General features: G+C 35.7%; 1 protein-coding gene across 1 annotated transcript in view; it reads right to left on the bottom strand.

The window, feature by feature from the left end:
• Positions 1–286: 286 nt before the first annotated feature.
• The window catches only part of LOC149934855 (sodium/potassium/calcium exchanger 4-like), a 135,255-nt gene continuing 108,074 nt past the window's right edge, over positions 287–27,467 (bottom strand). Inside the window, exons 3-16 of the mRNA XM_090180649.1 lie at positions 10,032–10,183; positions 9,874–9,958; positions 6,296–6,399; positions 6,138–6,212; positions 5,173–5,252; positions 2,895–3,019; positions 2,703–2,799; positions 2,425–2,613; positions 2,312–2,364; positions 2,087–2,256; positions 1,914–2,028; positions 1,738–1,850; positions 1,596–1,661; positions 287–882 (exon numbers count right to left, since the gene is read on the bottom strand). Of these exons, the coding sequence (XP_090036775.1) occupies positions 736–882; positions 1,596–1,661; positions 1,738–1,850; positions 1,914–2,028; positions 2,087–2,256; positions 2,312–2,364; positions 2,425–2,613; positions 2,703–2,799; positions 2,895–3,019; positions 5,173–5,252; positions 6,138–6,212; positions 6,296–6,399; positions 9,874–9,958; positions 10,032–10,183 (1,571 nt within the window). The 3' untranslated portion in view covers positions 287–735. The remainder of the gene's footprint in view (positions 883–1,595; positions 1,662–1,737; positions 1,851–1,913; positions 2,029–2,086; positions 2,257–2,311; positions 2,365–2,424; positions 2,614–2,702; positions 2,800–2,894; positions 3,020–5,172; positions 5,253–6,137; positions 6,213–6,295; positions 6,400–9,873; positions 9,959–10,031; positions 10,184–27,467) is intronic.

The raw sequence follows: 27,467 nt of genomic DNA, 5'->3' as shown, positions 1-27,467 counted from the left end.
TTAATAATTGCTCAATTATAAACATAGCGGTAAAAGATAATATATTATTTAAGGGTGTTATTTACTAATTAAATAATTTCTTAATTATAAAATGCGGTAAAAGAAAATATGTTTTATTTAAACGTGTTATTAAATAATTAATTAATTAATAATTGCTTAATTATAAACATATAGCCGTAAAGGAAAATATATTTAATAATATACTTAAAAATTGCTTAGTTATGAACAGCGGTAAAAGAAAATATATTTTTATTTAAACGTTTCATTAAATAATTAATTAATAATTGCTTAGTTATTAAAGTATAGCGGTAAATAAAATGTATTCTTATGAATGGGAAAAATGAAGCAGGGAGAGAATTGGCCGTTTCCGAGACATCGGACTAATCCCTAAATCAAGCATCGCACTTGACAGTGATATGCCTCTCAATATTATCGTAGTTATTTTTCAAATGCGATTTTCAACCCTATAAAATGACGTAAAAAAATGAATAACAAATTTGATTTGACAATGGAAAATTTGACATATTCCTCCCCCGTCATTGTAACTCATCAAACCTCTAAAAACTCCCAAAATCTGACTTCAGTGAACGTGGCTTCAGTTCTTTAGAGTAAATAGATCTCCATTTTTTCCCCAGACTATTTTATGACGTTTAGAGACGCAAACAAAACTACAATTTGACTCTTCGTCTTGTAATTATCTCCGGTTCTAAGAGAATGAAATATATTTGGATCCACTCATTCGGGGCACATTTCGGGGTTCACGTAGCCCAGGACGTTGAACTCCAACATACAAGACACGACCAAGAAGATGCAGTAGATAAATATGAGTATGACCCCCAGTTTCGGGGTCAATTGCCAGCCACTGAAATGGACGCCGGCAATCTAGGCAAAGAGAAACATCCCATCTCATTATATTTTGAATGATAAATCTTGTTACTCACCACCACCCAAAAACTTGAGCTTTCGAAAAAGAAAACTACGCGGCGCTTATAAAGAGGGCGTGGTCTAAATTTTAGAAGGTGGGACTTCAACTGGAAAATAATCGTTTCCGTCAGGGTTGCCACTATTGGGTTTGAGATTTAAATTCCCTGATTTTATCTATTTTTCTTTGACCTTTTCCAAAGATTTTCCCTGATCATTTCCATAAATTTTCCTTGACTATTTCCGGTTATTTTAGGGGAAAGTTTTATATGTTGTCCCTAACCATTTCCAAATATTGTCCCTGACGTTTTAGGCAGGCTGTTTTATCCAATGGGCACAATGGTCACTGTGCCTAGGGCTTACGAAGGTTTGAAGGGGCCTACGAAGGATCAAATGGGTCTACGAGTATGAAAAAATTCAATTGAAAAAATTTCTTCTTATTAATAGGGCCTACAAAGGTGTTAGTGCACAGGGCCTACGAAGGTCTTAAAACAACACTGGTTTTAGGTACAAATTGGGAATTTTTATTATTTAAATTACTTGAATTTTCCCTGATTTTTTACCAATTCTTAAAATTCCCTGTCCTTTTCCAAAGCAACCGTGTAAGTTTGAGTTCTGGGTTGTGGTGTGGGAAGCTTAAAGAACCATTAAGGTTGAAAAGAAAAAGTAATTACCGTAACTATAATGGTAAGAAAAAGTAGAACAACAGCGTAGACCATGCCACGACTGTTAATCATACACTTGAAAACACAAGTAAAAACATTCGAAATTAGGTGTCGGGTTCGTTCAAAGTCAATATGAAGATATGGTACATACCACCGAACCAGGCTCAACCATCGTGGTCTGTATAAACCACGGAAGAGCCAATCCAATTAGAATATCAAACACGTTGCTGCCTATGCTGTTTGAGACTGCCATGTCTCCCATACCTAAGCGAGATCAAAATATGGACATAAACAAGGTAAAACGTTTCAATAACCCGGATGACAGACCTTGTCTGGCAACAACCAAACTGGCGAACGCGTCCGGCACGCTGGTTCCGGCAGCCAGGAACGTAATTCCCATGATGCTGTCCGGAATGCCCATCGTAAACCCAATTAGAACCACCTTAAGATATTAACGATAGCGTAATTAAAATGGCCCTTTAATACGAACAAGAACGTACCATCCAAACCATAATGTAGGAGAAGATGGCGGTCCACAAAATGGACATGAAAAAAGTGAGCAAGAAGAACTTTTTCAACTGGTTCTTCTTGCAGTCCGGAATGGTGTAATGCAGCGCCGCTAAGACGGGTATCTGGATGACCCACTTGACCATGTTAAACAGCCCATCCTCTGCGAGCCCAAAGACACTCAATAAACCATATTGCGACAAGTAAGAAAATCGTACCTCTCGAAGGCAACCTTTTCCACGTGGACTCCGAGGTCATCGCTATGCTACAACTGCAAACGGACTTATGTTTTACTTAAAAGGACCCTGACTAAAAGGCGGGTTTAATTCACCTCATTTTGCGTCCTCGGTATCTGAGGGCTTCGTTCGGATCGATCGAAGACTGGTTTTGGAGTTTGGACGAATTTTGTCTCAGACGTTGTTGCTCCAAAATGACGCGACGGCCGGCTGCCCTGAAGCGAGTCAACGGCGGGAAGTGACGCGTCATCAACATCATCAGCGAAGCTTCGAACAAGGTTGGCCTTCATCAAACGACACCAAACGAGAGCTCTCAGTAAAGGCGCTAATTGGAAAACGCGTCATACGGAATAAGAGAGAGTGGATGAAAGACCTTCGACAGGACATCATGATGCTCTCGTCCGGAGCCGGATTCCTTTGGCTGGTGACCGGCGTCTGGGCGTGGTCGTCGATTTCGTTATTGAAAGCCACTGTGAGACGGACAACGAGAAAGAAAGGGAGTTTTTCAAAATAGGAGTCGATTCGGGGTTGCTCGAATTCGGGCTTTCGGATAAAATTACCAAACCGTAAGAGCTGTAGGTTTTCTTGTCGCCGTCGGTGGTGCTGTTGAGGATACCCATGGCCGACGGCTCCTCCTCTTCTTGGAAGTGGAACGTCTGGCAGATCAAGCGGTGAATTTGACTGTTGAATCTGAGATCCAAAGAGAGGATGGCTGCTTGTAAATACTTCTAATACGTCACGATAAATACGCGACTATAACAACAACGGCGCCACCTATAAGTCGTTGAGAAACCTTCTCGAGGAAAAACAAGATGTCACGGACATTTAAGTATAGACAATCCCCCTGATGTATGTATTTTCAATATTAAATTTAAATGTGAACAAATTTCCAATCATCTTGTACATTCACTTAATAAACCCAAGAGGAATTTCATGGGAAAATATTTTTTTAGATACCTGGCAAAGTACGGAAACGCGAACACGTTAATTTAAATTAGAGTTGTTAATTATCCGGAAAAATAAAATGCGGAAAAATTTCCGGAAAATAAAAAAAATAAAACATAAATTACTTTTTAAGGGTTTTTAAGGTTTTTATGATAAAACTAGTCTAGAGGTTTAGTTTTACTTTTAAATTCTAAAAAATGAGGCGAAAATGCCACTTTATTTAAATTTGCAAACAATATTAGACTAATCATGGAAGAAATTATTTTTCGGATAAATACGGAACATTTTCCCGAAAAAAGGCCACTGTCATTTTCCGGAAAATTTTCCGACTTACAAAACTCTAATTTAAATTAATTTTTACACAACCCAAAATTTTCGAGTTACCTGGTTTTGGAAATAAAGTAGCGAAACGCGAACAAATCAATTCAAATTCATTTTTAGACAAACTGAATTTTTCGAGTTACCTGGTTTTGGAAATAAGGTAGCGAAACGCGTATTTATATTTTACTCGTGATTTTTCCGACACAACTGGCGGGAGGCGCTTTTGCAGTTGCAATCGTCTGTTACCAAAAGTAAATGAACCGTAGTTATCAGACTGCTATACTGCCCATGTTGGAGGCGTTTTTCTTATGAACTTACATTTCGACGTCGATTTTGGAATTTTGCGCGCTCCTAAGTCGAAAAAAAGTGTTTGTTTTTAAGAAACCATTGTTTATACATAGCAATAGTTGTACCCACAATTCCCAAGTACAATCTATCGCGTCAAAAGACGGGGATCGAAATTACTAAATTAGCTTTTATTTGATTCGATTTTCTCATCATTTTCATAAGGAAAACACCCTCCGATTCTAAGCGCTATTTCGATAACTTCGGTTCATTTACTTCTGGTATTACTGGTTCCAATTAGCCTTTACCAGTTACCGTAGAACGCCCTGGCGTCCAACGTGAGAAGATGGCTGACCTGCCGGATTTTCGTCTTGTAATCATTACATGTCTGAATTATACAACACAAGCCGACGATATCCAGCGGGTAAACTAGATTCTCGCGTCGGCCGCCAGGTGGAGCTACGTTAACCGCAGGGTGACCACAGAATATTTTTAATTCCTTTAAAGGAATTATAGGAAATTTATCAGTGAAATATAGGAAAATATATAGGGAGAAAATTCAGGGGGAAAGGAAAATTTACAGGGTTGCCACAAAATTTTCAGATTCAAATTCCCGGACTATTCCCTGTTTTCCCTGACCATTTTGAGAGATATTCCCTTACTTATTAAGGCCAAAATTTTTCTTTTATATTTTACTTTTATCAGAAGTTAATAAATTTAGATGGACTTATATTTCAGTAAAAAGGTTATTGCAATGTTGAAAAAATTAGCCAAACATTCAAGGAAATAAATGATAATCGTGGAATTTGTCATAGATCTAGAGTTAAATTACCTTCAAAAAGTGCCCAGATAAAATTGAATTCCCTGACATTTCCCTGACTTTTTAGGCCCATTTTTAAATTCCCTGACTTTTCCCTGATTTCCCTGACGTGTGGCAACCCTGATATAGGAAGAAAATTGGGGGAAATAAAGGAAGAAATAGGAGAAAATTAATTATACAATAGGAGAAAACGGTTGTCAAAATTATTTAAAGGGGGAATAACATTGAAAATAAAGTGGATAACCGATAGAAATAGTCGAAAACTATCGGCAAACAGTGTTGGAAATAAGCATCTTTAAAAACTAGGACAATATGAAGACTTCCAAGGGTAAAATATCAACTATTTTAATTTCTTCGGACGTTTGAGTTAAAATATAAGAGTATTATAGGAAATTTAATGAAATTATAGGAAAAAAATAGGAAATATAGGAACTGTGGTCACCCTGTAACCGAAATGGGTAACGTCGATTACTTCATGATGAGGATGTAAATGACGTAGAAGATCAACATGATGAGGGATTCGTGCCACGTGACCTCGCTGTCGTAGATGATCTGAGAAACGGAGATATTAGCATCGAGTCCATATTGACGGGAATGAGGGATACGCTGCCGTGCAAAGCGCAAACGCATTAACGACCAAAACCAAAATATGGAGAAAACCCGCGAAATTCAAACTTTCTTTGCCTTAAGATACCCCAACTTACTTCTTTCAAGTTTATATAGTAGACTTGGATTTTTCAACTCAAATTCTATTCTGGTACTAAACAAATTACAGGCCAAACGATATTTCAGAAATATCATTAAAAAAATGCTTTTTACCACGTATATGTTGGACTATTTATGTCTTAAAACGCGAAAATAACGCGTCTTGATTTGACTTTTAAAGAAAATAACAAAATTAATGCGTTTTTGGTTTGAAAATAATGCAAGAACCTAAAATAATGCGTTTTGCAACAAGTCATTTCTCTAAGAACAAAAATTTTAAATTCGAAAATTAGTTCAAAATTGAATTTAACGTATAACCAAGAATGTATTTATTTATACTCAGGAGTCAGGGAGAATTAATATGTCGAAACTATCGACGGACACGTTGAGGACCTAACGCCATCACGCTAAGGGGGGGGGGGGGAAAGGAGGCGGTCTTATTTTTTGCGTCCTCGCAGCAGCGTTAATCGCGTCGAAAAACGTAATTTTTAAGAACCAATGAGATTGCAGTATTATTTGATTTTATTAAAGCGGAGGAGCATACCGGGGCCCCCAACGGGTGGAATTGGAGAAACGCTAAAAATAACCTCGACACATTCATTCTCCCTGAGTATAAATAAATACATTCTTGGTATAACATAGGGTGAAATAGAACCAAAATCTGTAAATCGAAAATTTGGTCGTGAATGCTTTTGTGCTTTGCACGGCAGTACGTCATCCGAGGTAACTTACGATAATTAAAACTATGACTGTGAAGGCGTAGTAAATGGAGTCCCGAAAGAGCGGCCACCAATGCAGCACGACCACCTGCGAGATCAAACACAAACATGAGACGCGAAAATGACACAATCGGAAGCGCGTAATGAGAGAGAAGAGCCGATGCTATTTACTCTTCCGGCGAAGATTCCGCAGATGCCAATCACGAAGAGAATGTTGAAGACTGCGGAGCCGACGATGGTTCCCGTCCCCACGTCACCCTTGGCGATCAAAACGCCTTCAATTCGCAAACAGTTTTATTTTAGATTCTGTACCTAACCATCACCATCAGCAACGTAATAACAATAAGTATGACAATTAACGAGATTTACAAACAAACTGATATTTATAGCTATTGCGTAATCAAGATGTTTTCTCAGCACAGAGCCCTCTAGTGTCTAAAATACGCGAAATATCTGGTTTCCGATAGATAGGCGGAATATTAGGCTAAAATGATAAAAATTTAAAACATTTTTCTCGGGCTTTAGTCCCATTCGACCGAAGGCGGTTTTTGAGGTGTCCCATTCGACCGAATTCCGCCGAAACGTGCGGTTTTTATGTGTCCCATTCGACCGAACGCTTTTATGTGTCTAATTCGACCGAACGCTGCTATATAAATTGGCTTTTGCTATGTTTTCAATTTAGTTACTGAAGTCGTTTGCAATGGAGCGGATAGCTAATAAAGGAGAGTATTTATTTAGCTATGCCATTTTAATATCTTTGTACTATGCATTTATTTGAAAATAAAATGGAATGAGCATGAATTATATTTTTATCTTCACCTAGTCAAGAAAAGTAACTGAACCAAAACTGAAATAGTAAACTTAACCAACTCTAACCTAACCTAACCTAACCTAACCTAACCTAACCTAACCTAGTAGTACATACCTTATAAATAAAATACCAAATCACCCCGCCAATTGGGCTACATTTTAAAATTCTTTCGGTCGAATGGGATTTCGGTCGAATCGGAATAAACGTTTTCTCGGTGCCACGAGCTCATGTTTGTTTTTATCACGCGTGATTCACACGCGGGCTTCGAAACAAAGCCAAAGCCCCTCGCGACTCCAGAACGTGCTCTCCGATATTAGGCTTAAATTTGTATCAAAAAGTAGTCATCCAAAACGGTCGCGAGTCCAAGTCACAGCTTGAAGAGAGTATCAGTGCCGAAAAAAGGTTCGGTTAGAAAATTAGCATTAAAGCAATAGGAATTGGCATACTTGTTGTTATTATGTTACTTATGCTATCACCAATTATGTTATTATTTCTACTTAGGAATCATGACCACGTTGAGACAATGCGCTTACACCATGGACTATTTTCCGAATGGGGACGGAAAAAAATACGTCACCAGTGTGTGTTCCAATCGCGTCAGAAGACGTTCGTTTTAGATAACCAATGAAACACCGGGCAGCTCTGATTGACGTTTAAGGGGAGGAGCTTACTGTCTCAACGTAGTCGCTTAAATAAAACATCTTCAAGGAAATCGCCAAGAAGTAATACATCCGAGAGCCAGGACCTGTAAGATACTGCTTGTTAGTCCCGAACCGCTCGAACTGTCCTGGCGCAGTATATTCGCTAGGAACAGAATCCTTGAACTGTTCGGGCGAAGACTATTGGCTACCGAGAACCGTTTCTCGGATCGTTCTGGACTGTCCGAGCAGTACTTACTCAAAAGCAGGTACCATCAAGAATCCAAGGCTTAGCTCTCTTAAATTCGTCTGCAATTGGTTTTAGACTAGTTAATACGTGTTTGTACGGTTTCTGACTATTCGTACAACTGTCCGGGACGTTTTTGTCCAAATCAATTCTTTCAATGGGTCCGGACATACGAATAGTTTTCACCTACTGTCGCTTGAAACAGGTTTCCATGTCGAGTTTCTCTAAATTTAATTGGTCAAAACCGACTTTAAAGTGCCATAAAATCATTTGAAAAATGCGACCCGAATTTCCACTGACCGTCCTGACCAATTGAATTCTGTAGACCAGATGAAATTCAAACGTTACTGTGTCCCTTTAAGGTTTAGTGTAACCGTCAGAGGCGCACAAATAAATTAATTTCATTTATTTGCGCGCCACTGACTAATGGCTAGTGGAAAGCTAATAAAAGAAAAGCCTTTGTAAATCCGTATGTTCTGGAGGGGGCCCCGCATGGGCGCGCTACTAGAAACTGTGGCTCAAGTTTTGTCCCACCGCCAACTTCAAGGGCGTATTAACCATTAGGCAGAGTAGGCACGTGCCTAGGGCGGCATTTTTCTAGGGGCGCCAAAACTCCGATAAAGCCTCACGATCGAAGTACTTGACTTGCCCCTACTTAAAACAACGCCGAAAAGGTAAAAAAAATACCATCAACGTTTGGGGACACTAAGATATATTTATTTGTTTATTTATTAAAGACTAATACGCCCCTACTTAGCTGACCAGCCCTTTAGACAATGCCAAGGGGCGCCAAATTTATCTGTGCCTAAAGGCGCCGAGAGGGTTAATCCGCCCCTGCCGCCAACTCGGGACAGAACCCACGAAACGCAATTATTAAAAACTGATGCGCCCCTACTTATAGTGAGTTGCAGGCTAAGAAAGACAAAATATATAGTACAATCGGCGCAAGGATGCCTCAGATCGTTTCCGGTCATTCCACCGCGCGAAATTTGAATTTTGGCCATTTTACGGTCAAATTCGAATTTTGCTCTTTTTGTCGTCTTTTAGCGCCATCTAGAGACCGAAATTGGAATCTTTATTTTTTAATTTCATAATTGTGGTGGCGAGCAAATTTAAAAGATAAGGCATTCCTATCATTCTTAAATTTAAAATAGTATGTATAATTATTTATTTTTGTAAATTTATTTCTACGTCTTACCAGTTAAATCAGCAGTTTCTTTTAAAATAGTTACCACGCTTTCTTGGGGGTAACGTTGTCTTAATGAGCTATAGACGTTTAAAATTATATTTTTCTCTTTACTTGTTAACAATAAACCTTTATCATGCTTTTTATAGTAACCTCTTGGGCTATTTAAAATATTTTTAGCTTCAATTATCGAACCTTCTTTAGCTGTATTCAGTAATTAAATTCGTGACAACATGAAATTAAAAAATAGATTCCAATTTCGGTTCCTAGATGGCGCGAAAAAACTATGAAACTCACGAAATTTGAAATTGACCGTAAAGTGGTCAAATTTAAATTACGCGCGGTCGACTGGCCGGAAATGATCTGAGGTATCCTTGCGCCAACTGTACTATATATTTTGTCTTTCTTAGCCTGCAACTCACTTTTTTTATAGCTGACCAGCCCGTTAGACAATGCCAAGGGGCGCCAAATATATCTGTGCCTAGAGGCGCCGAAAGGGTCAATCCCAGAACCCACGAAACGCAATAAAGATACCATTTAAAAAACACCATTTAGAAACCAAATACAACTATCAAAAGTCTAGGTTTTAAAATCACACCTTAAAGCTGGTTTCTCACTCGACCGAAAATATGACGGAAAGACGATAATAAACGCCGAGCTGAAAATTGATTCAAATTACATTTACCGCTAACGTTCAACTTTCCGCTGCTAATTTTCCGTCGAGTGTGAAACCAGCTTAATAGTAGTGTTTTATTGCTGCAATTTAATATTAAAATTAGACGTTTAGAAATAAATGCAAAAAGTTTTAAACTTTATGGTTGATAAACAGACAGATAAATGACACGCAAACCAAGCAAAAGCCCATACCTAGAATAGCAGTGAAGAGTTCGGGAGCTGAGCTTCCAGCCGCCATGAAAGTGGCACCAGCGACATCTTGGCTTAGGTTCAAACGCTGGACGGGGTCAAAGAGAAACGAATATTTTAAAAATAAAGATTCAATCAATTTGACAAGAATGGTTCATTACCTCGCAGCATTCTTCGAGGGAAGCGATGAAGTAATCGTCGCAGACGACGGCGACTGCGTAGAACATGTAGCAGACGACGAGAAAATGCACTATGACCGCGCCGTTGGCCCTTTGTCGCTGAGAGAAAGCGTCCGGCGGAAATTCGTGGTACGCTTTTAACGAAAATTAAATTTTATTGAATAGAAAGTTGTTTACGACTTTCTGAGAGCGTTCTAGAGTTGTTCTAAATAAAGTATGAGATGGAATGCACTCGCCAAGTTAGTCACAAATTTAAAATAAACTATTTCTATTCGCACGAGCCTAAGGCACGGTTGGACCTGAGGATAATTTTTTTAGTAGTCAGCCTGACTAGTGAGCCTCCTATCTTAATTTATTTAAGTAGTCACTGACTAGTGGGTATAAAAACAAGAAAGACAGCCAACATTTTGTTTTACCCGTCAGAATTAAAACAGGAGTTTATTATCACTTGAGTTACGAGACTTTGGCCGATCACAATTGTTTTTAATAAAATGGGATCGATGAATGATGAATTTATGATACGCCATATTCGCCATTATTTATAAAATTATTTAGGTAAATTTTCACTAGTCAATTTGACTAGTGAGCCCCCAGATTTCGATTAATTTTATTAGTCAAATGCCGTGACTAGTGCCTTATGTCCAGCCCTGGCCTAGGGTAATGGTATTTCCTAGCTTTTAAGCCATGGGTTAAAATTCTAAGTAGGATTACTTCCTCAGGAAAAAGTGTCAAATGATAATTCGTTCTTCTCAAAATGGCAGCTAACTGGCTCAATAACTAAGCCTTTGATGTCTTTGATCTAAATTGATCATAAATATTATTATTGCACGAAACCACAATAATATACAAGAATGAATGCAATTGATATATGATTCTAAAGGAAGTATTTATTCGAAAATTAAGGTACCATTCTGTGTTATCTGAAATTGCTTTTTGTACACAAAAAATTAATACGGTAAACTGACAAGAATATTAGCTGCCATTTTCATTTATAATTTTCACGACTTTTTGAACTTGTGATTTGATTTAAGATTACGTCACATCCGCATGTATCTAAAGGAAAAAGCCTAGGTGACGTTTTATAGGTGGTTTTTTTAGCCTGTTTTTACTACTTCTTTAATAAATGTATTTGAAATTAATATTATCATTGAGTTTCATGTAATCAAAAGGATTGTACAAAAATTATTAGATTTAAATATTTGGAGCTAAGACTCGGTCAAAAACAGTAACCTTAGGTCATCTTCAGATAGCCAACAAAAGCGTTTGTGTGGCCAACACATTAGAGAGGTTAAGCAGAACCCTCTAGAAGTTTGAAAGACAACGTCGGGTGTATCTAGACGTTCGTGAAATTAAATTCTTTAAAATCAGTTAAGCGTGCTTTCACTTTGACTGCTAAAAAACACGTACAGTTACAATAGAATTTTAACACATTTTAAAAATATTTGCTAAACCCGGGTACATGACGAAAACTGAACCGTGTTTAACCAGTACTAAAACGCGCCTTCTGAATGGTTCTGAGCAATGTCCAAAGTAAAATATTTGCTATCGTGTACCCTGCTTTACTTTAAAGGCGTCTCCGTAGTCCGATTTCGCCTATAATATAGAAGGCTTAAGCGCATTTCAATTGCTAAAACGCTCGTTGGAGCAACAAACACAAGGAGAACTCAGCTAGCCTTTAAACACGCTAAGGCAGTGTCGTGTACAAATTTCATTGGTCGGACCTTTGCGCTGAACGTTTTACGGAAAGGGGGAAGACAATTTCCGAATTTTCCCCTTCCGACGGCAGCAAGTGCTACAGCGTCTAACCAATGAAAAATGTACACAGCAAAATACATGACTTTTGACGAGTTGCGTTCTCCTTGTGTGGGGTGCTGTAATTGCTACTCCTAGCTGCCATAATTATCTCTCGATTTGTTAAGCAGGAAAATTGTAATATTCCGTATTTTTATTTAAATGCTATAGATATTATACTACGTGTCACATTGGCTCGACAGAAATATCAAGTTGTTGAAGATTCCGGAGAATGATCACGTGACTCTTGATGTTGTCGTTGAAACTTCTAGAGCGCTCTGCTTAAACTCTCAATTGTGGAAATATTTTTTTGGTTCACACGGAGCAAGTCGTTTTGCGAATCGTGTGGCAAAAATGTTTGCTCGTGTAAATACGTCTTAAGATTGCGTTGGCTACCAGTGCCACGAATTACGGTTTTTCGGGAGCTAAGACAGCCCGTTTAGAAATGGTTGATTGGCCAGTTACGACTTCGCTTGAGAAGTGCTTCGAACGATCGAATGAAAATAAACAACTCTATAGCACAAAGAGAGTGCTGGCAGATTCATTTGGCCAGTATATTTCCATTTGATTTGTAAGATCAATCATTGTCCGACGAAAAGAAGTACTTCCCCTCGAACACAAATAAACCGAACAAGATGGGATAGCTAAATATACACCCTTTCAACTCTGTATTGCGTCAACATAAGCTAGAAACCACTTTTAAACACCGCCAAGTCTTGGTTTATACATGTATGCCTTAAATATATCAAATGCGATTTGGGATAGCTGTTCCTAGACTGGTGGTTTTAAACTTGACCATGATTTTCAATACCTTTAAATAAAAGTGCTATATTTAAGTGTTTGGAAACTTAAAATAATCTTTTAAACGAAACAGAAGCGAGTAACAAACGCTACGATTCTAGAAGATTTGAATTGTAAAGTTTCTTAAAGATTTATTTATTAACATTCAACTTAAAAAAATGTTTAAAAGATGACTTAAAGTATACCATTAAAATTGCATTTTGTTTAAGACCTTTTAAAGAGTTTTAAACAACCGTAAACATGTTTTTGAAAAATTACTTTAATTGAAACTCTATTTTTACGCCCAGTAAAGTTTGAAGCAGAGTCTAAAGCCTGTCTTAAACTATCATTAGTGTTTTTATGGTTTTTAAGTTGGATTTAAAAACATTATAAACCCGTCATAAATTTGCAAAAGTATATCTCGTAAAATACAGGGTGGAAGCCCCAGCCGTGGTCCAGCCTCGGTACTTCTCCTAGTACACCAGAATGCTGCGGGTGCAACACTACCACAGGCTCTGGTAGGCCAAAAATAGACCAATGGGAGAATTGGAAGCGCATCTTCCAAATGCTTTTTCGGGCGATTGGCTAAAGATGCGCTTCTAGTTATCCCGTTGGTCTATTTTTGGAATACCAGCGCCTGTAGAAGTGTTCTACCCGCAGCACTCCGGTGTACTAGGAGAAGTACCGAGGCTGGACCACGGCTGAGGCTTCCACCCTGTATATCCCTACAATATTAAATAGGCTTAATTTTAAATAAAGTTAATGGTGCAATTTTATTTCAGAGATCAGAAATAATCATAACGAAAATAAAAATTCACCGAATTTCCGAAGGCGATGGAAAAGGGTGTTTGAAAAAACGATTTTGTTCTCTACGTAACTCGCGAACGTCCCCCTAGTGATAGAAGCTTGCGGTGATAAACTAAGATTTACTACGGTAACGAAAGAACTCCCAAGAAATTCTTAATCTTTTATATACGCCAGTCTTCCTCATCTTGGGAAGATGAGAAAGCAATTAAGTTAATGCAGTGCTATAGACTACTCTCGGGATTTCGGCATCATTTTGCACTTTCGTACGAAAAAAATGGCTTCAGTACATCAGACAATCTATTTAAGCTCGAGAAAAACGTCAAAATATTTTGAGAACGAAAAATCTAAAAAGAAAACGTCAAAATATTTTAAGACCGAAAAACTGAAAATAAAAAACTCGGATAGTTTTTCTTCCTTTAATGCACTTCCTAAAAAGTAAAACCAATAAGGTATTTATTTATATTCGCGAGAATGACTAGGTTGATACGATCCGTGGTCATCATAGTCTAATTTAGAGACTCAACGTAGTCATTCTAAGTTTAAATAAATACATTCTTGGTGAAACAGAATCCGTCGATAAATTTTAGCCTTTAAAAAAAACGTGAGATTTTTTAAGTAGGAGGAGCTAAATTTAGAAACTCGGAAAACGTGGAATAGTTGATCGCGGTTTTGCTGCGGCAAATGGGTAGATTTTTTCGGTCACACTGCTGATGGACAACGTTGGGGCCGTGAGGCGTACCTAATTATAAGTTTTGAATGAAGGTTAATTTGATGGCGGGGTCAAATCGGTACTTTATTTAACGTCCTCGTCATTATTTCTCTACGAAACACGTCAAGCATTGCGTCGACAATTTCAGTCACTTTTTTTAAGTCTAACGACGCCAACCTTAAGAAACGCATTGACAATAACGACACTTTTTCATATGAAGATAATTCTAGTGACGTCATCATAGCAATAGTGGAAGGCTAAAGAACCTTTTCCCCATCACGTGTTAGGTCCACGGCTGCTATCTTGTCTACTGTTAATATCACCTATATTGGATTTACTATATTGCCAAGAAGTATGTTCGCATTACTCAATTTTGGTCGTGCAACTTTGTTGGCCAATTTTTGGTCGTGCAACTTTGTTGGCCAACGTTTGTCGTGCAACTTTGTTGGCCAACGTTTGTCGTGCAACTTTGTTGGCCAACTTTTGTCGTGCAACTTTGCTGGCCAACATTTGCCGGAAAGGTTTTGTTACGAAATTTCCTATTCATAGTGCAGCAACCGCGTGCCACACTGTTAGTTTAATATTACACACATGATGTAATAATAATGTGTAGGTAATACATTTATTTTTATTGCTCGATTTAAGGAAATAATCGGAACTTGTTTAAAATTTTGAGACTTCGGTGGTTCTACCAAAACGAAATATCTTTTGGATAAATTGCGAGGCGAAAGTGGCCTACAAAAACCCAAGCGCAAAAACCACACGGGTGCGAATGTATCTCGAAGAAGTTGCGCCTTCCAATAGTATTTCTCGCGGCCACGGCTAGATGGCGCCAATAGTACATGGCAGTTTCTTCGACGCGAAAAACCAATTAAACTTCGATCAATAGAGCCGAAATTGCACGCTTACACGACACTTTTTCACGTATATAAGCCAACGCCGCTAATACAAATTAAAAGCTACGGTTAGTATTCATTCCAGCGTCCCAAACATAAACAACAACGGATTAAGCGAATTAAAATTAACCCGATAATTAAGTCGACGAAAAACACATACGTAAACGTCGAAACGCGAATCAAATTGGGCCGTAATTTCCGATTTCTGAGTGAGGCAATATAGCTAGGGCTTCAGCGCGTCCCTTTGGCAGGCAGGGGAAGGCTATTTTTGGAAACAGCCAGGATAGTTCTTAGAGAGGTAGCCGAGAAAACCGATCGATGTATCGCTCACGCTTCCATTGGCCGCCACCAGGGGGATCGAAAGCCTAGCTAGGGAGTCGCGAATCTTAACGGAGTGGAGGGGAAAGAACGCGTCCCCGTAAAAGATGTCTCTCGTATTTGTCGCTAGACGGAGCACTCTAGCGAGTTCCATCTCTCTTCGCGCGCGCTCCGGGACGTTCGAACCTCCATTTTAAGGAAAGCCCCCGAAGTGTATCGGCCACGCAGACTCTGACCTGTTGTTTTATCTACGCGGCAGCCCTTTCAAAAGACTTTCGGTGGGAGTGACTCCCACACCTCGTTGAAGGGCCGAGAATCGCTCGTTCCCGACTGAAAAATGATCTCCCTCGAACATTTTAAAAGTATACGCCAGGGAAAAGAAGTTTTTCTTCCTAAAATAGACTGGATATTTGAAAAGATTTTTTTTATTCCCTTTATAGTTTTTCCATAAAATAAATTCACTCTATACGTAATTTTTTTAAACTAAGGAGGTCTTTTTTGCGAGGGAATTTACGATGATGGTGTTTCATCTGTGGGGGCTGTTCTGTGGTCTGGGGTTCGTGTTACTACCCCGAACTCGCGTCTGTAGTCGTTTAGTGTCAGAATAAAAAGGCCGAGAGAAAAGGGGTTAGGACTGGTGTTTCTCAACTCCGCGTAGACTTTTTCTTACGAACGAAGGATATTTTGTTCTTTTACGTTCTCCGGTGACTGGTCTCGTCTCAGTTCTAGTTCGTGTTACCAGAGCCATCTGATTTCTAACGGAGAAACGGATTTAGTCCTTACGCATTTTATATTAGAAGTAATTGTTGAATTCCCACGCCTTTTTTAGCTCATTATTCATTTTGAAAAATAGTCATTTAAGACTTATTCACACGCTTTTGAAAAATGGTCATTTAAGACTTATTCACACGTTTTTGAAAAATGGTCATTTAAGACTTATTCACACGCTTTTGAAAAATGGTCATTTAAGACTTATTCACACGCTTTTGAAAAATAGTCATTTAAGACTTATTCACACGCTTTTGAAAAATAGTCATTTAAGACTTATTCACACGCTTTTGAAAAATAGTCATTTAAGACTTATTCACACGCTTTTGAAAAATAGTCATTTAAGACTTATTCACACGCTTTTGAAAAATAGTCATTTAAGACTTATTCACACGCTTTTGAAAAATGGTCATTTAAGACTTATTCACACGCTTTTGAAAAATAGTCATTTAAGACTTATTCACACGCTTTTGAAAAATGGTCATTTAAGACTTATTCACACGCTTTTGAAAAATGGTCATTTAAGACTTATTCACACGCTTTTGAAAAATAGTCATTTAAGACTTATTCACACGCTTTTGAAAAATAGTCATTTAAGACTTATTCACACGCTTTTGAAAAATAGTCATTTAAGACTTATTCACACGCTTTTGAAAAATAGTCATTTAAGACTTATTCACACGCTTTTGAAAAATAGTCATTTAAGACTTATTCACACGCTTTTGAAAAATGGTCATTTAAGACTTATTCACACGCTTTTGAAAAATAGTCATTTAAGACTTATTCACACGCTTTTGAAAAATAGTCATTTAAGACTTATTCACACGCTTTTGAAAAATGGTCATTTAAGACTTATTCACACGCTTTTGAAAAATGGTCATTTAAGACTTATTCACACGCTTTTGAAAAATAGTCATTTAAGACTTATTCACACGCTTTTGAAAAATAGTCATTTAAGACTTATTCACACGCTTTTGAAAAATAGTCATTTAAGACTTATTCACACGCTTTTGAAAAATAGTCATTTAAGACTTATTCACACGCTTTTGAAAAATAGTCATTTAAGACTTATTCACACGCTTTTGAAAAATGGTCATTTAAGACTTATTCACACGCTTTTGAAAAATAGTCATTTAAGACTTATTCACACGCTTTTGAAAAATGGTCATTTAAGACTTATTCACACGCTTTTGAAAAATAGTCATTTAAGACTTATTCACACGCTTTTGAAAAATAGTCATTTAAGACTTATTCACACGCTTTTGAAAAATGGTCATTTAAGACTTATTCACACGCTTTTGAAAAATGGTCATTTAAGACTTATTCACACGCTTTTGAAAAATAGTCATTTAAGACTTATTCACACGCTTTTGAAAAATAGTCATTTAAGACTTATTCACACGCTTTTGAAAAAAGGTCATTTAAGACTTATTCACACGCTTTTGAAAAATGGTCATTTAAGACTTATTCACACGCTTTTGAAAAATGGTCATTTAAGACTTATTCACACGCTTTTGAAAAATGGTCATTTAAGACTTATTCACACGCTTTTGAAAAATAGTCATTTAAGACTTATTCACACGCTTTTGAAAAATAGTCATTTAAGACTTATTCACACGCTTTTGAAAAATGGTCATTTAAGACTTATTCACACGCTTTTGAAAAATGGTCATTTAAGACTTATTCACACGTTTTTGAAAAATGGTCATTTAAGACTTATTCACACGCTTTTGAAAAATAGTCATTTAAGACTTATTCACACGCTTTTGAAAAATAGTCATTTAAGACTTATTCACACGCTTTTGAAAAATAGTCATTTAAGACTTATTCACACGCTTTTGAAAAATAGTCATTTAAGACTTATTCACACGCTTTTGAAAAATAGTCATTTAAGACTTATTCACACGCTTTTGAAAAATGGTCATTTAAGACTTATTCACACGCTTTTGAAAAATAGTCATTTAAGACTTATTCACACGCTTTTGAAAAATAGTCATTTAAGACTTATTCACACGCTTTTGAAAAATGGTCATTTAAGACTTATTCACACGCTTTTGAAAAATGGTCATTTAAGACTTATTCACACGCTTTTGAAAAATAGTCATTTAAGACTTATTCACACGCTTTTGAAAAATAGTCATTTAAGACTTATTCACACGCTTTTGAAAAAAGGTCATTTAAGACTTATTCACACGCTTTTGAAAAATGGTCATTTAAGACTTATTCACACGCTTTTGAAAAATAGTCATTTAAGACTTATTCACACGCTTTTGAAAAATGGTCATTTAAGACTTATTCACACGCTTTTGAAAAATGGTCATTTAAGACTTATTCACACGCTTTTGAAAAATAGTCATTTAAGACTTATTCACACGCTTTTGAAAAATAGTCATTTAAGACTTATTCACACGCTTTTGAAAAAAGGTCATTTAAGACTTATTCACACGCTTTTGAAAAATGGTCATTTAAGACTTATTCACACGCTTTTGAAAAATGGTCATTTAAGACTTATTCACACGCTTTTGAAAAATGGTCATTTAAGACTTATTCACACGCTTTTGAAAAATAGTCATTTAAGACTTATTCACACGCTTTTGAAAAATGGTCATTTAAGACTTATTCACACGCTTTTGAAAAATGGTCATTTAAGACTTATTCACACGTTTTTGAAAAATGGTCATTTAAGACTTATTCACACGCTTTTGAAAAATAGTCATTTAAGACTTATTCACACGCTTTTGAAAAATAGTCATTTAAGACTTATTCACACGCTTTTGAAAAATAGTCATTTAAGACTTATTCACACGCTTTTGAAAAATAGTCATTTAAGACTTATTCACACGCTTTTGAAAAATAGTCATTTAAGACTTATTCACACGCTTTTGAAAAATGGTCATTTAAGACTTATTCACACGCTTTTGAAAAATAGTCATTTAAGACTTATTCACACGCTTTTGAAAAATAGTCATTTAAGACTTATTCACACGCTTTTGAAAAATGGTCATTTAAGACTTATTCACACGCTTTTGAAAAATGGTCATTTAAGACTTATTCACACGCTTTTGAAAAATAGTCATTTAAGACTTATTCACACGCTTTTGAAAAATAGTCATTTAAGACTTATTCACACGCTTTTGAAAAAAGGTCATTTAAGACTTATTCACACGCTTTTGAAAAATGGTCATTTAAGACTTATTCACACGCTTTTGAAAAATGGTCATTTAAGACTTATTCACACGCTTTTGAAAAATGGTCATTTAAGACTTATTCACACGCTTTTGAAAAATAGTCATTTAAGACTTATTCACACGCTTTTGAAAAATAGTCATTTAAGACTTATTCACACGCTTTTGAAAAATGGTCATTTAAGACTTATTCACACGCTTTTGAAAAATGGTCATTTAAGACTTATTCACACGCTTTTGAAAAATGGTCATTTAAGACTTATTCACACGCTTTTGAAAAATAGTCATTTAAGACTTATTCACACGCTTTTGAAAAATGGTCATTTAAGACTTATTCACACGCTTTTGAAAAATGGTCATTTAAGACTTATTCACACGCTTTTGAAAAATGGTCATTTAAGACTTATTCACACGCTTTTGAAAAATAGTCATTTAAGACTTATTCACACGCTTTTGAAAAATGGTCATTTAAGACTTATTCACACGCTTTTGAAAAATGGTCATTTAAGACTTATTCACACGCTTTTGAAAAATAGTCATTTAAGACTTATTCACACGCTTTTGAAAAATGGTCATTTAAGACTTATTCACACGCTTTTGAAAAATGGTCATTTAAGACTTATTCACACGCTTTTGAAAAATGGTCATTTAAGACTTATTCACACGCTTTTGAAAAATGGTCATTTAAGACTTATTCACACGCTTTTAATAAATGGTCATTTAAGACTTATTCACACGCTTTTGAAAAATGGTCATTTAAGACTTATTCACACGCTTTTGAAAAATGGTCATTTAAGACTTATTCACACGCTTTTGAAAAATAGTCATTTAAAACTTATTCACACGCTTTTGAAAAATGGTCATTTAAGACTTATTCACACGCTTTTGAAAAATGGTCATTTAAGACTTATTCACACGCTTTTGAAAAATGGTCATTTAAGACTTATTCACACGCTTTTGAAAAATAGTCATTTAAGACTTATTCACACGCTTTTGAAAAATGGTCATTTAAGACTTATTCACACGCTTTTGAAAAATGGTCTTTTAAGACTTATTCACACGCTTTTGAAAAATGGTCATTTAAGACTTATTCACACGCTTTTGAAAAATAGTCATTTAAGACTTATTCACACGCTTTTGAAAAATGGTCATTTAAGACTTATTCACACGCTTTTGAAAAATGGTCATTTAAGACTTATTCACACGCTTTTGAAAAATAGTCATTTAAGACTTATTCACACGCTTTTGAAAAATGGTCATTTAAGACTTATTCACACGCTTTTGAAAAATGGTCATTTAAGACTTATTCACACGCTTTTGAAAAATGGTCATTTAAGACTTATTCACACGCTTTTGAAAAATGGTCATTTAAGACTTATTCACACGCTTTTGAAAAATGGTCATTTAAGACTTATTCACACGCTTTTGAAAAATGGTCATTTAAGACTTATTCACACGCTTTTGAAAAATGGTCATTTAAGACTTATTCACACGCTTTTGAAAAATGGTCATTTAAGACTTATTCACACGCTTTTGAAAAATGGTCATTTAAGACTTATTCACACGCTTTTGAAAAATAGTCATTTAAGACTTATTCACACGCTTTTGAAAAATGGTCATTTAAGACTTATTCACACGCTTTTGAAAAATGGTCATTTAAGACTTATTCACACGCTTTTGAAAAATGGTCATTTAAGACTTATTCACACGCTTTTGAAAAATAGTCATTTAAGACTTATTCACACGCTTTTGAAAAATGGTCATTTAAGACTTATTCACACGCTTTTGAAAAATAGTCATTTAAGACTTATTCACACGCTTTTGAAAAATGGTCATTTAAGACTTATTCACACGCTTTTGAAAAATGGTCATTTAAGACTTATTCACACGCTTTTGAAAAATGGTCATTTAAGACTTATTCACACGCTTTTGAAAAATGGTCATTTAAGACTTATTCACACGCTTTTGAAAAATGGTCATTTAAGACTTATTCACACGCTTTTGAAAAATAGTCATTTAAGACTTATTCACACGCTTTTGATAAATGGTCATTTAAGACTTATTCACACGCTTTTGAAAAATGGTCATTTAAGACTTATTCACACGCTTTTGAAAAATAGTCATTTAAGACTTATTCACACGCTTTTGAAAAATGGTCATTTAAGACTTATTCACACGCTTTTGAAAAATGGTCATTTAAGACTTATTCACACGCTTTTTAAAAATGGTCATTTAAGACTTATTCACACGCTTTTGAAAAATAGTCATTTAAGACTTATTCACACGCTTTTGAAAAATGGTCATTTAAGACTTATTCACACGCTTTTGAAAAATGTTCATTTAAGACTTATTCACACGCTTTTGAAAAATGGTCATTTAAGACTTATTCACACGCTTTTGAAAAATGGTCATTTAAGACTTATTCACACGCTTTTGAAAAATGGTCATTTAAGACTTATTCACACGCTTTTGAAAAATGGTCATTTAAGACTTATTCACACGCTTTTGAAAAATAGTCATTTAAGACTTATTCACACGCTTTTGAAAAATGGTTATTTAAGACTTATTCACACGCTTTTGAAAAATGGTCATTTAAGACTTATTCACACGCTTTTGAAAAATAGTCATTTAAGACTTATTCACACGCTTTTGAAAAATGGTCATTTAAGACTTATTCACACGCTTTTGAAAAATGGTCATTTAAGACTTATTCACACGATCCCACTTTTTTGCATGGATACAATATTCTCGATAAATGTTAAGCGCAGTTCACACTATACAATTAATTGGGCCACTTAATTGTATCCAATTAATTGTAGGGTCATTCCATGACAAAACGCCTGCCACAGAACACCCGACCCCTTTCGATTTTGCCCAAATTTTGTATACATGGTTTTTTGGGCCTAGGAAAACGATTTTGACAGTTTCATAACGATCGGTTCAGCCGTTTACGAGATACAGCATACGCGTTTTTTCAAAAGTACGCCTTGACCCCCTAAATGTTTTCTACTATATCTTAAGACATAATTATCGCAAAATCACATGTAACACCTCATTTTAAAGACAATGCGCACCCTAATATGAATATTTAATCAGAGTTGTCATTTGACGTAAATGTCATTAAACTCTGGGCCTTTAAATAATTTGACCTTTGACCTTGCCCAGACACCTCAGTCGTAGGTCAACGATTTTAGCATTTTTAAAATTCCCACTATCGAATACATAATAATCACTCAAAATCTCAAAGTAATATTTGTAGTTTTCGAGATATTAATTTTTGAAATTTACCCCTCAAATTAATGAAAATGCTATTTTATACACGAAACTAGTTGACCTACTAAATAAATTAAAAATATTATTATTTTGGTAATTTTGAGTTTAGAATATCAAATACACTAATTCTTAAATTAAGTTGAGTTATTTACATATTATTTTTAGTTTTGCATGTTATCTGTAGACAGAAGACATCACTAAATTGCTTGTCCTTAGTATAGTCTGGCGTTCAATATTATTGTAGCGTATCTTACTGCACCCTAAAATGGAAATGTGCTAGATATCTCAAGAAAACCCAATATTGCTCTTAGTCATATCGATTACGTTTTTAATAACGTAAAAATGTTTTAATATCTTTTTAATATATAATAGTTATAATTGAGTAGTTAAATATATTAACAGCGATAATTGAGTAGCGAAATAGAATTTATTTAACTGTATATTCTCGAACAAAGCCCTGAAATGGATCGAAATTGTTCGTTTTGGAGAGACAGTAGTAAATGTCATTTGCAAACACTTTCGAAAACAGTTGGTATCAACAACCATCTGTCCGAGGATGACAAATTAGTTCTTAGCAGCCGAACAGCTATACCTATGTCCAAAATAAGAAACATATGTCGTCACCATGAAGAACTTTTTATGAAAAGGTATTCAACGAGTCAAAAGAAGTGTATGAATCCTTTTGGGACTCACGACGCTGAAAGAAAGAGTGGACTAAAAACTATTTCATTGGATTTGTTCAAAAAATTAAAGTTACGAGGAATTGAAGTTATCGCTGGAAATAAGTTGTGCATCCAGTGTTTTATGTCTGCTGGAAAAAAAGTAAAGGATGAACTCCAAATACAGTTGGACGTTTCAGAAGTTCACACTGCACAAGAATCACAAGAAAGCGATTCTTTTTCATTTAGTCAACCTTGTTCATCGGGAGATGCGACGCAAGACGACAAAGCTATAGCTTTAGTGGCAGTTAACGAAACTCTAATAAACTTGGGAGAATCTCCTGTTAAAAGAAGTAAGAAATATATTCAATTTGAAAGAATTTATATATGTATACATATATAAATACATATATTTTTTAACTTTTGTACAGAAGGTTTGTCATCTCGCCAAAAAACAATTCTAAGCAGGACTAAGTTAAACGCTGTGAACAATTCATTGAAACGCAAATTAGAAGAGTCAATGGAAATTTCTCTTGATGAAACAGACGTTAATATGGTTACGGACGATGTTTTTAGAAAGCTCGAAGAACATCGATTATATGAGAATATTTTGAACGAACTGAGAGAGAAATTCAATAACTCCAAGACATCATACGGCGAAAAGCTTCAGATCCTGACCTTGTCACCATTTGGAATACAACGCACAATGGAGGAATTTGGAGCACCAGAATACATGGTCAAACGAAGCCGGAATCTTAAATCTAGTCAAGGAATTCTTTCGCTACCAGAGAAACAATCGAAGGGATTAATATTGACCGAAGACGTTAAATCAAAGGTCGTTGAATTTTACGAAAATGACGATAACAGTCGTATGACACCTGGACAAAAGGAGTTTGTGTCAGTTAGAAACCACGAGACAGGTCAAAAAGAACATCATCAAAAGAGGCTTGTACTGCTGAACCTGAGAGAGCTCTATAACAAATTCAAGGAAGAGCATGATTTGACGTTAGGATTTTCGTCATTTTGTTATCTACGACCACCTTGGTGTGTATTAGCAGGTTCGTCAGGTACACATTCAGTGTGTGTCTGCACCTATCACCAAAATGTCAAGCTAATGATATCAGCTCTACCGTCTCCTTGTCCTTTAAAATGTGATATCGATTTCATGGCGCTCACCGTGTGTGACACTCAAAACAGGAATTGTATGATGAGGGTGTGCAAGGACTGTCCTGGGAAAAATGGTCTACTTGAAAATGAATATTTAACGAACCTTTTAGAAGATTTTGAAAATATAAAGTTCATGCAATGGGTGACAACTGACAGCACAAAGCTCATGACCTTGAGCGAGAGTGTTGAAAACTTTTTCGACTCTTTGGCCATTAAACTACTTGAACTAACGCGTCATCATTACACATCTAAGTCGCAATCTAATTATCTTAAAAACCTCAAAAAAACTCTAAAACCTGTTCTCGGTGATTTTGCGGAGAACTATTCCTTCGTAATTCAAGACGAAGCACAAGGGTTCCATTGGGACAATTCTCAAGCGACAGTGCATCCCTTCGTAATCTACTTCAGGGTAGTCGAAAACGGAGAACTTAACCACTTAAATTTTTGTATTATCAGTGATACCAGAACACATACAACCAATACTGTTCACAGTTTTTTAACTTATCTAATTCCAAATATAAAAACACATGTTCCTAATGTTAGAAAGCTAATTTATTTTACGGATGGATGTGCTGGACAGTATAAAAACAAATACAACTTTTCTAATCTCTGTTGCCACAAACAAGATTTTGGTTTGGACGCTGAATGGCATTTTTTTGCCACATCTCATGGCAAGAGACCTTGTGACGGAATTGGCGGAACAGTGAAGCGTAAAACAGCAAGAGTCAGTCTTCAGCGACCAGTGACTGGACAGATTTTGACTCCAACAGATATGTTTAATTTCTGCCTATCAAACTTCGAAAATATCAAGTTCATTATGTTAAAAACGAAGAAATTGAGCGACAAAAGGAACTTTTAAAAGAAAGGTTTTCTAAAGCCATAACAGTAAAAGGAACTCGAGGGTTTCATAAATTCGTTCCGAAATCGTTAAATGAAATCATGGTTTCTCCGTTATCTAATGACGATTCGCTAACCACAGTTAAGGTTTCGACTTTAGAATTGTCAGATACTCGAAATCAAGAGGCTGAAAACTTTAAAGTGGGAAATTTGGTAGCCAGCGTCTACAAAGGCCAACTTTACGTTGGATTAATTGAGGAAGTATCAGAAGAGTTTGGAGACTTCTTTGTAAACTTTTTGCGTCCCCCTGGTATTTCGGACAAATACACATGGCCCAGAAGGATCGATAGCAGTTGGGTGTCAAGTGAAAATGTTCTATGTGCAATTGAAATTCTTGTAGGTTTACCAAATTCGAAAGGCTATCAAATCAAAGAACACGATAAAAATAAAATTACCAAAGCCTTTTCCATGTATAAAGAAGTTTAAGCTGTTTTGTGTAAATAAAAAATTAATTGGTGTGTAAACTATAAAAATAAATGGTTTTGGTATTTCATTTTGTGTGTGGTGGGGTAAATTTCAAAAATTAATATCTCGAAAACTACAAATATTACTTTGAGATTTTGAGTGATTATTATGTATTCGATAGTGGGAATTTTAAAAATGCTAAAATCGTTGACCTACGACTGAGGTGTCTGGGCAAGGTCAAAGGTCAAATTATTTAAAGGCCCAGATTTTAATGACATTTACGTCAAATGACAACTCTGATTAAATATTCATATTAGGGTGCGCATTGTCTTTAAAATGAGGTATTACATGTGATTTTGCGATAATTATGTCATAAGATATACTAGAAAACATTTAGGGGGTCAAGGCGAACTTTTGAAAAAACGCGTATGCTGTATCTCGTAAACGGCTGAACCGATCGTTATGAAACTGTCAAAATCGTTTTCCTAGGCCCAAAAAACCTTGTATACAAAATTTTGGCGAAATCGAAAGGGGTCGGGTGTTAAAATTAAAAAAAACTAGGTCGTTTTGTCATGGAATGACCCTGTAAGCAAGAAAATTGTAAAGTGTGAACAGAAATATTGTAACAATGGCTCCAACTATTTCTGTTCACACTATACAATTTTCTTGATTACAATTAGTTGGATACATTTAAGTGGACCAATTAATTGTATAGTGTGAACTGGGCTTAAGAAGTGCTACGTTGGCCAATTTTAGTTTTATGACGAAGGCATTTTAATTGAAATTTAATATTTAATTAAATATTTTAATATTAAATTATTTATTATTAATAATACTAATAATATTATAATTAAACTTAAAATTTATATAATTTATTATTAATAATATTTATAGTTTTAATTTATTATTAAATATTAATCCTTATAATTCATTATGAATAATATTAATTCTTATAATGTATTATTAATAATATTAATCCTTATAACTTATTATTAATAATATTTATTATTTATTTATTATATATTTTCTAATTTATTAATAATATTAATCATTAATGAATTTTTAGACCAAGCCAATTCCAGTTCATCCCCTTCGACCCCTCCAAATGGCGGTTTACCTTAAGCAGACGACATTTGGTTCGGGGTTTATAGATGCGAAAAATTGTGTTAGGCCTAAGGCTCGGCTATCGGATAACGGTTATCCACTAGTAAATGCACTCAATGGAGTCTAAAAATAAGTAAAATTATTGGTGGTGTTATTGAAATATAAAAAGCGAGTTTCAATAACCGCACAGCCATCTATCGACTTTAAATATTACTATTAGGATGTTACCTTTCACAACAAAAGGGAACCTAAGTTGACGTCATAGGTCATAGAGGTTACGTTAAGGCGTGAAGTCAAAGTGCCATCCTGCCATCATGGTCTGCTTTTTCGCTTGACATTATTAAAACTCACTAATTTCTTACGACAGTTCAATACAATATTTTTTATGTAATAAAAGGTTCAAATAGATTATAATAGAGATAAAAAACTGCATATTTTACGATTATTCAAATTATAATGAAATTATTTATAAAAACAAATAACCATTCCCTAAACAGAACGGTGAAAATGCGGGTAAATAACCGCGTATATAACGGATAATGGTTGAATAATGCCAAGCCCTATAGTCAGTTGCAGGCTAAGAAAGACAAAATATATAGTACAGTCGGCGCAAGGATACCTCAGACCATTTCCGGCCAGTCGACCGCGCGTAATTTAAA

The sequence above is a fragment of the Leiobunum rupestre genome, chromosome 7 (genome assembly GCF_980474605.1).
Source record: "Leiobunum rupestre chromosome 7, qqLeiRupe1.1.hap1, whole genome shotgun sequence".
Taxonomy (NCBI): Eukaryota; Metazoa; Arthropoda; class Arachnida; order Opiliones; family Sclerosomatidae; genus Leiobunum; species Leiobunum rupestre.
This window is presented reverse-complemented; position numbering and strand designations above follow the sequence as displayed.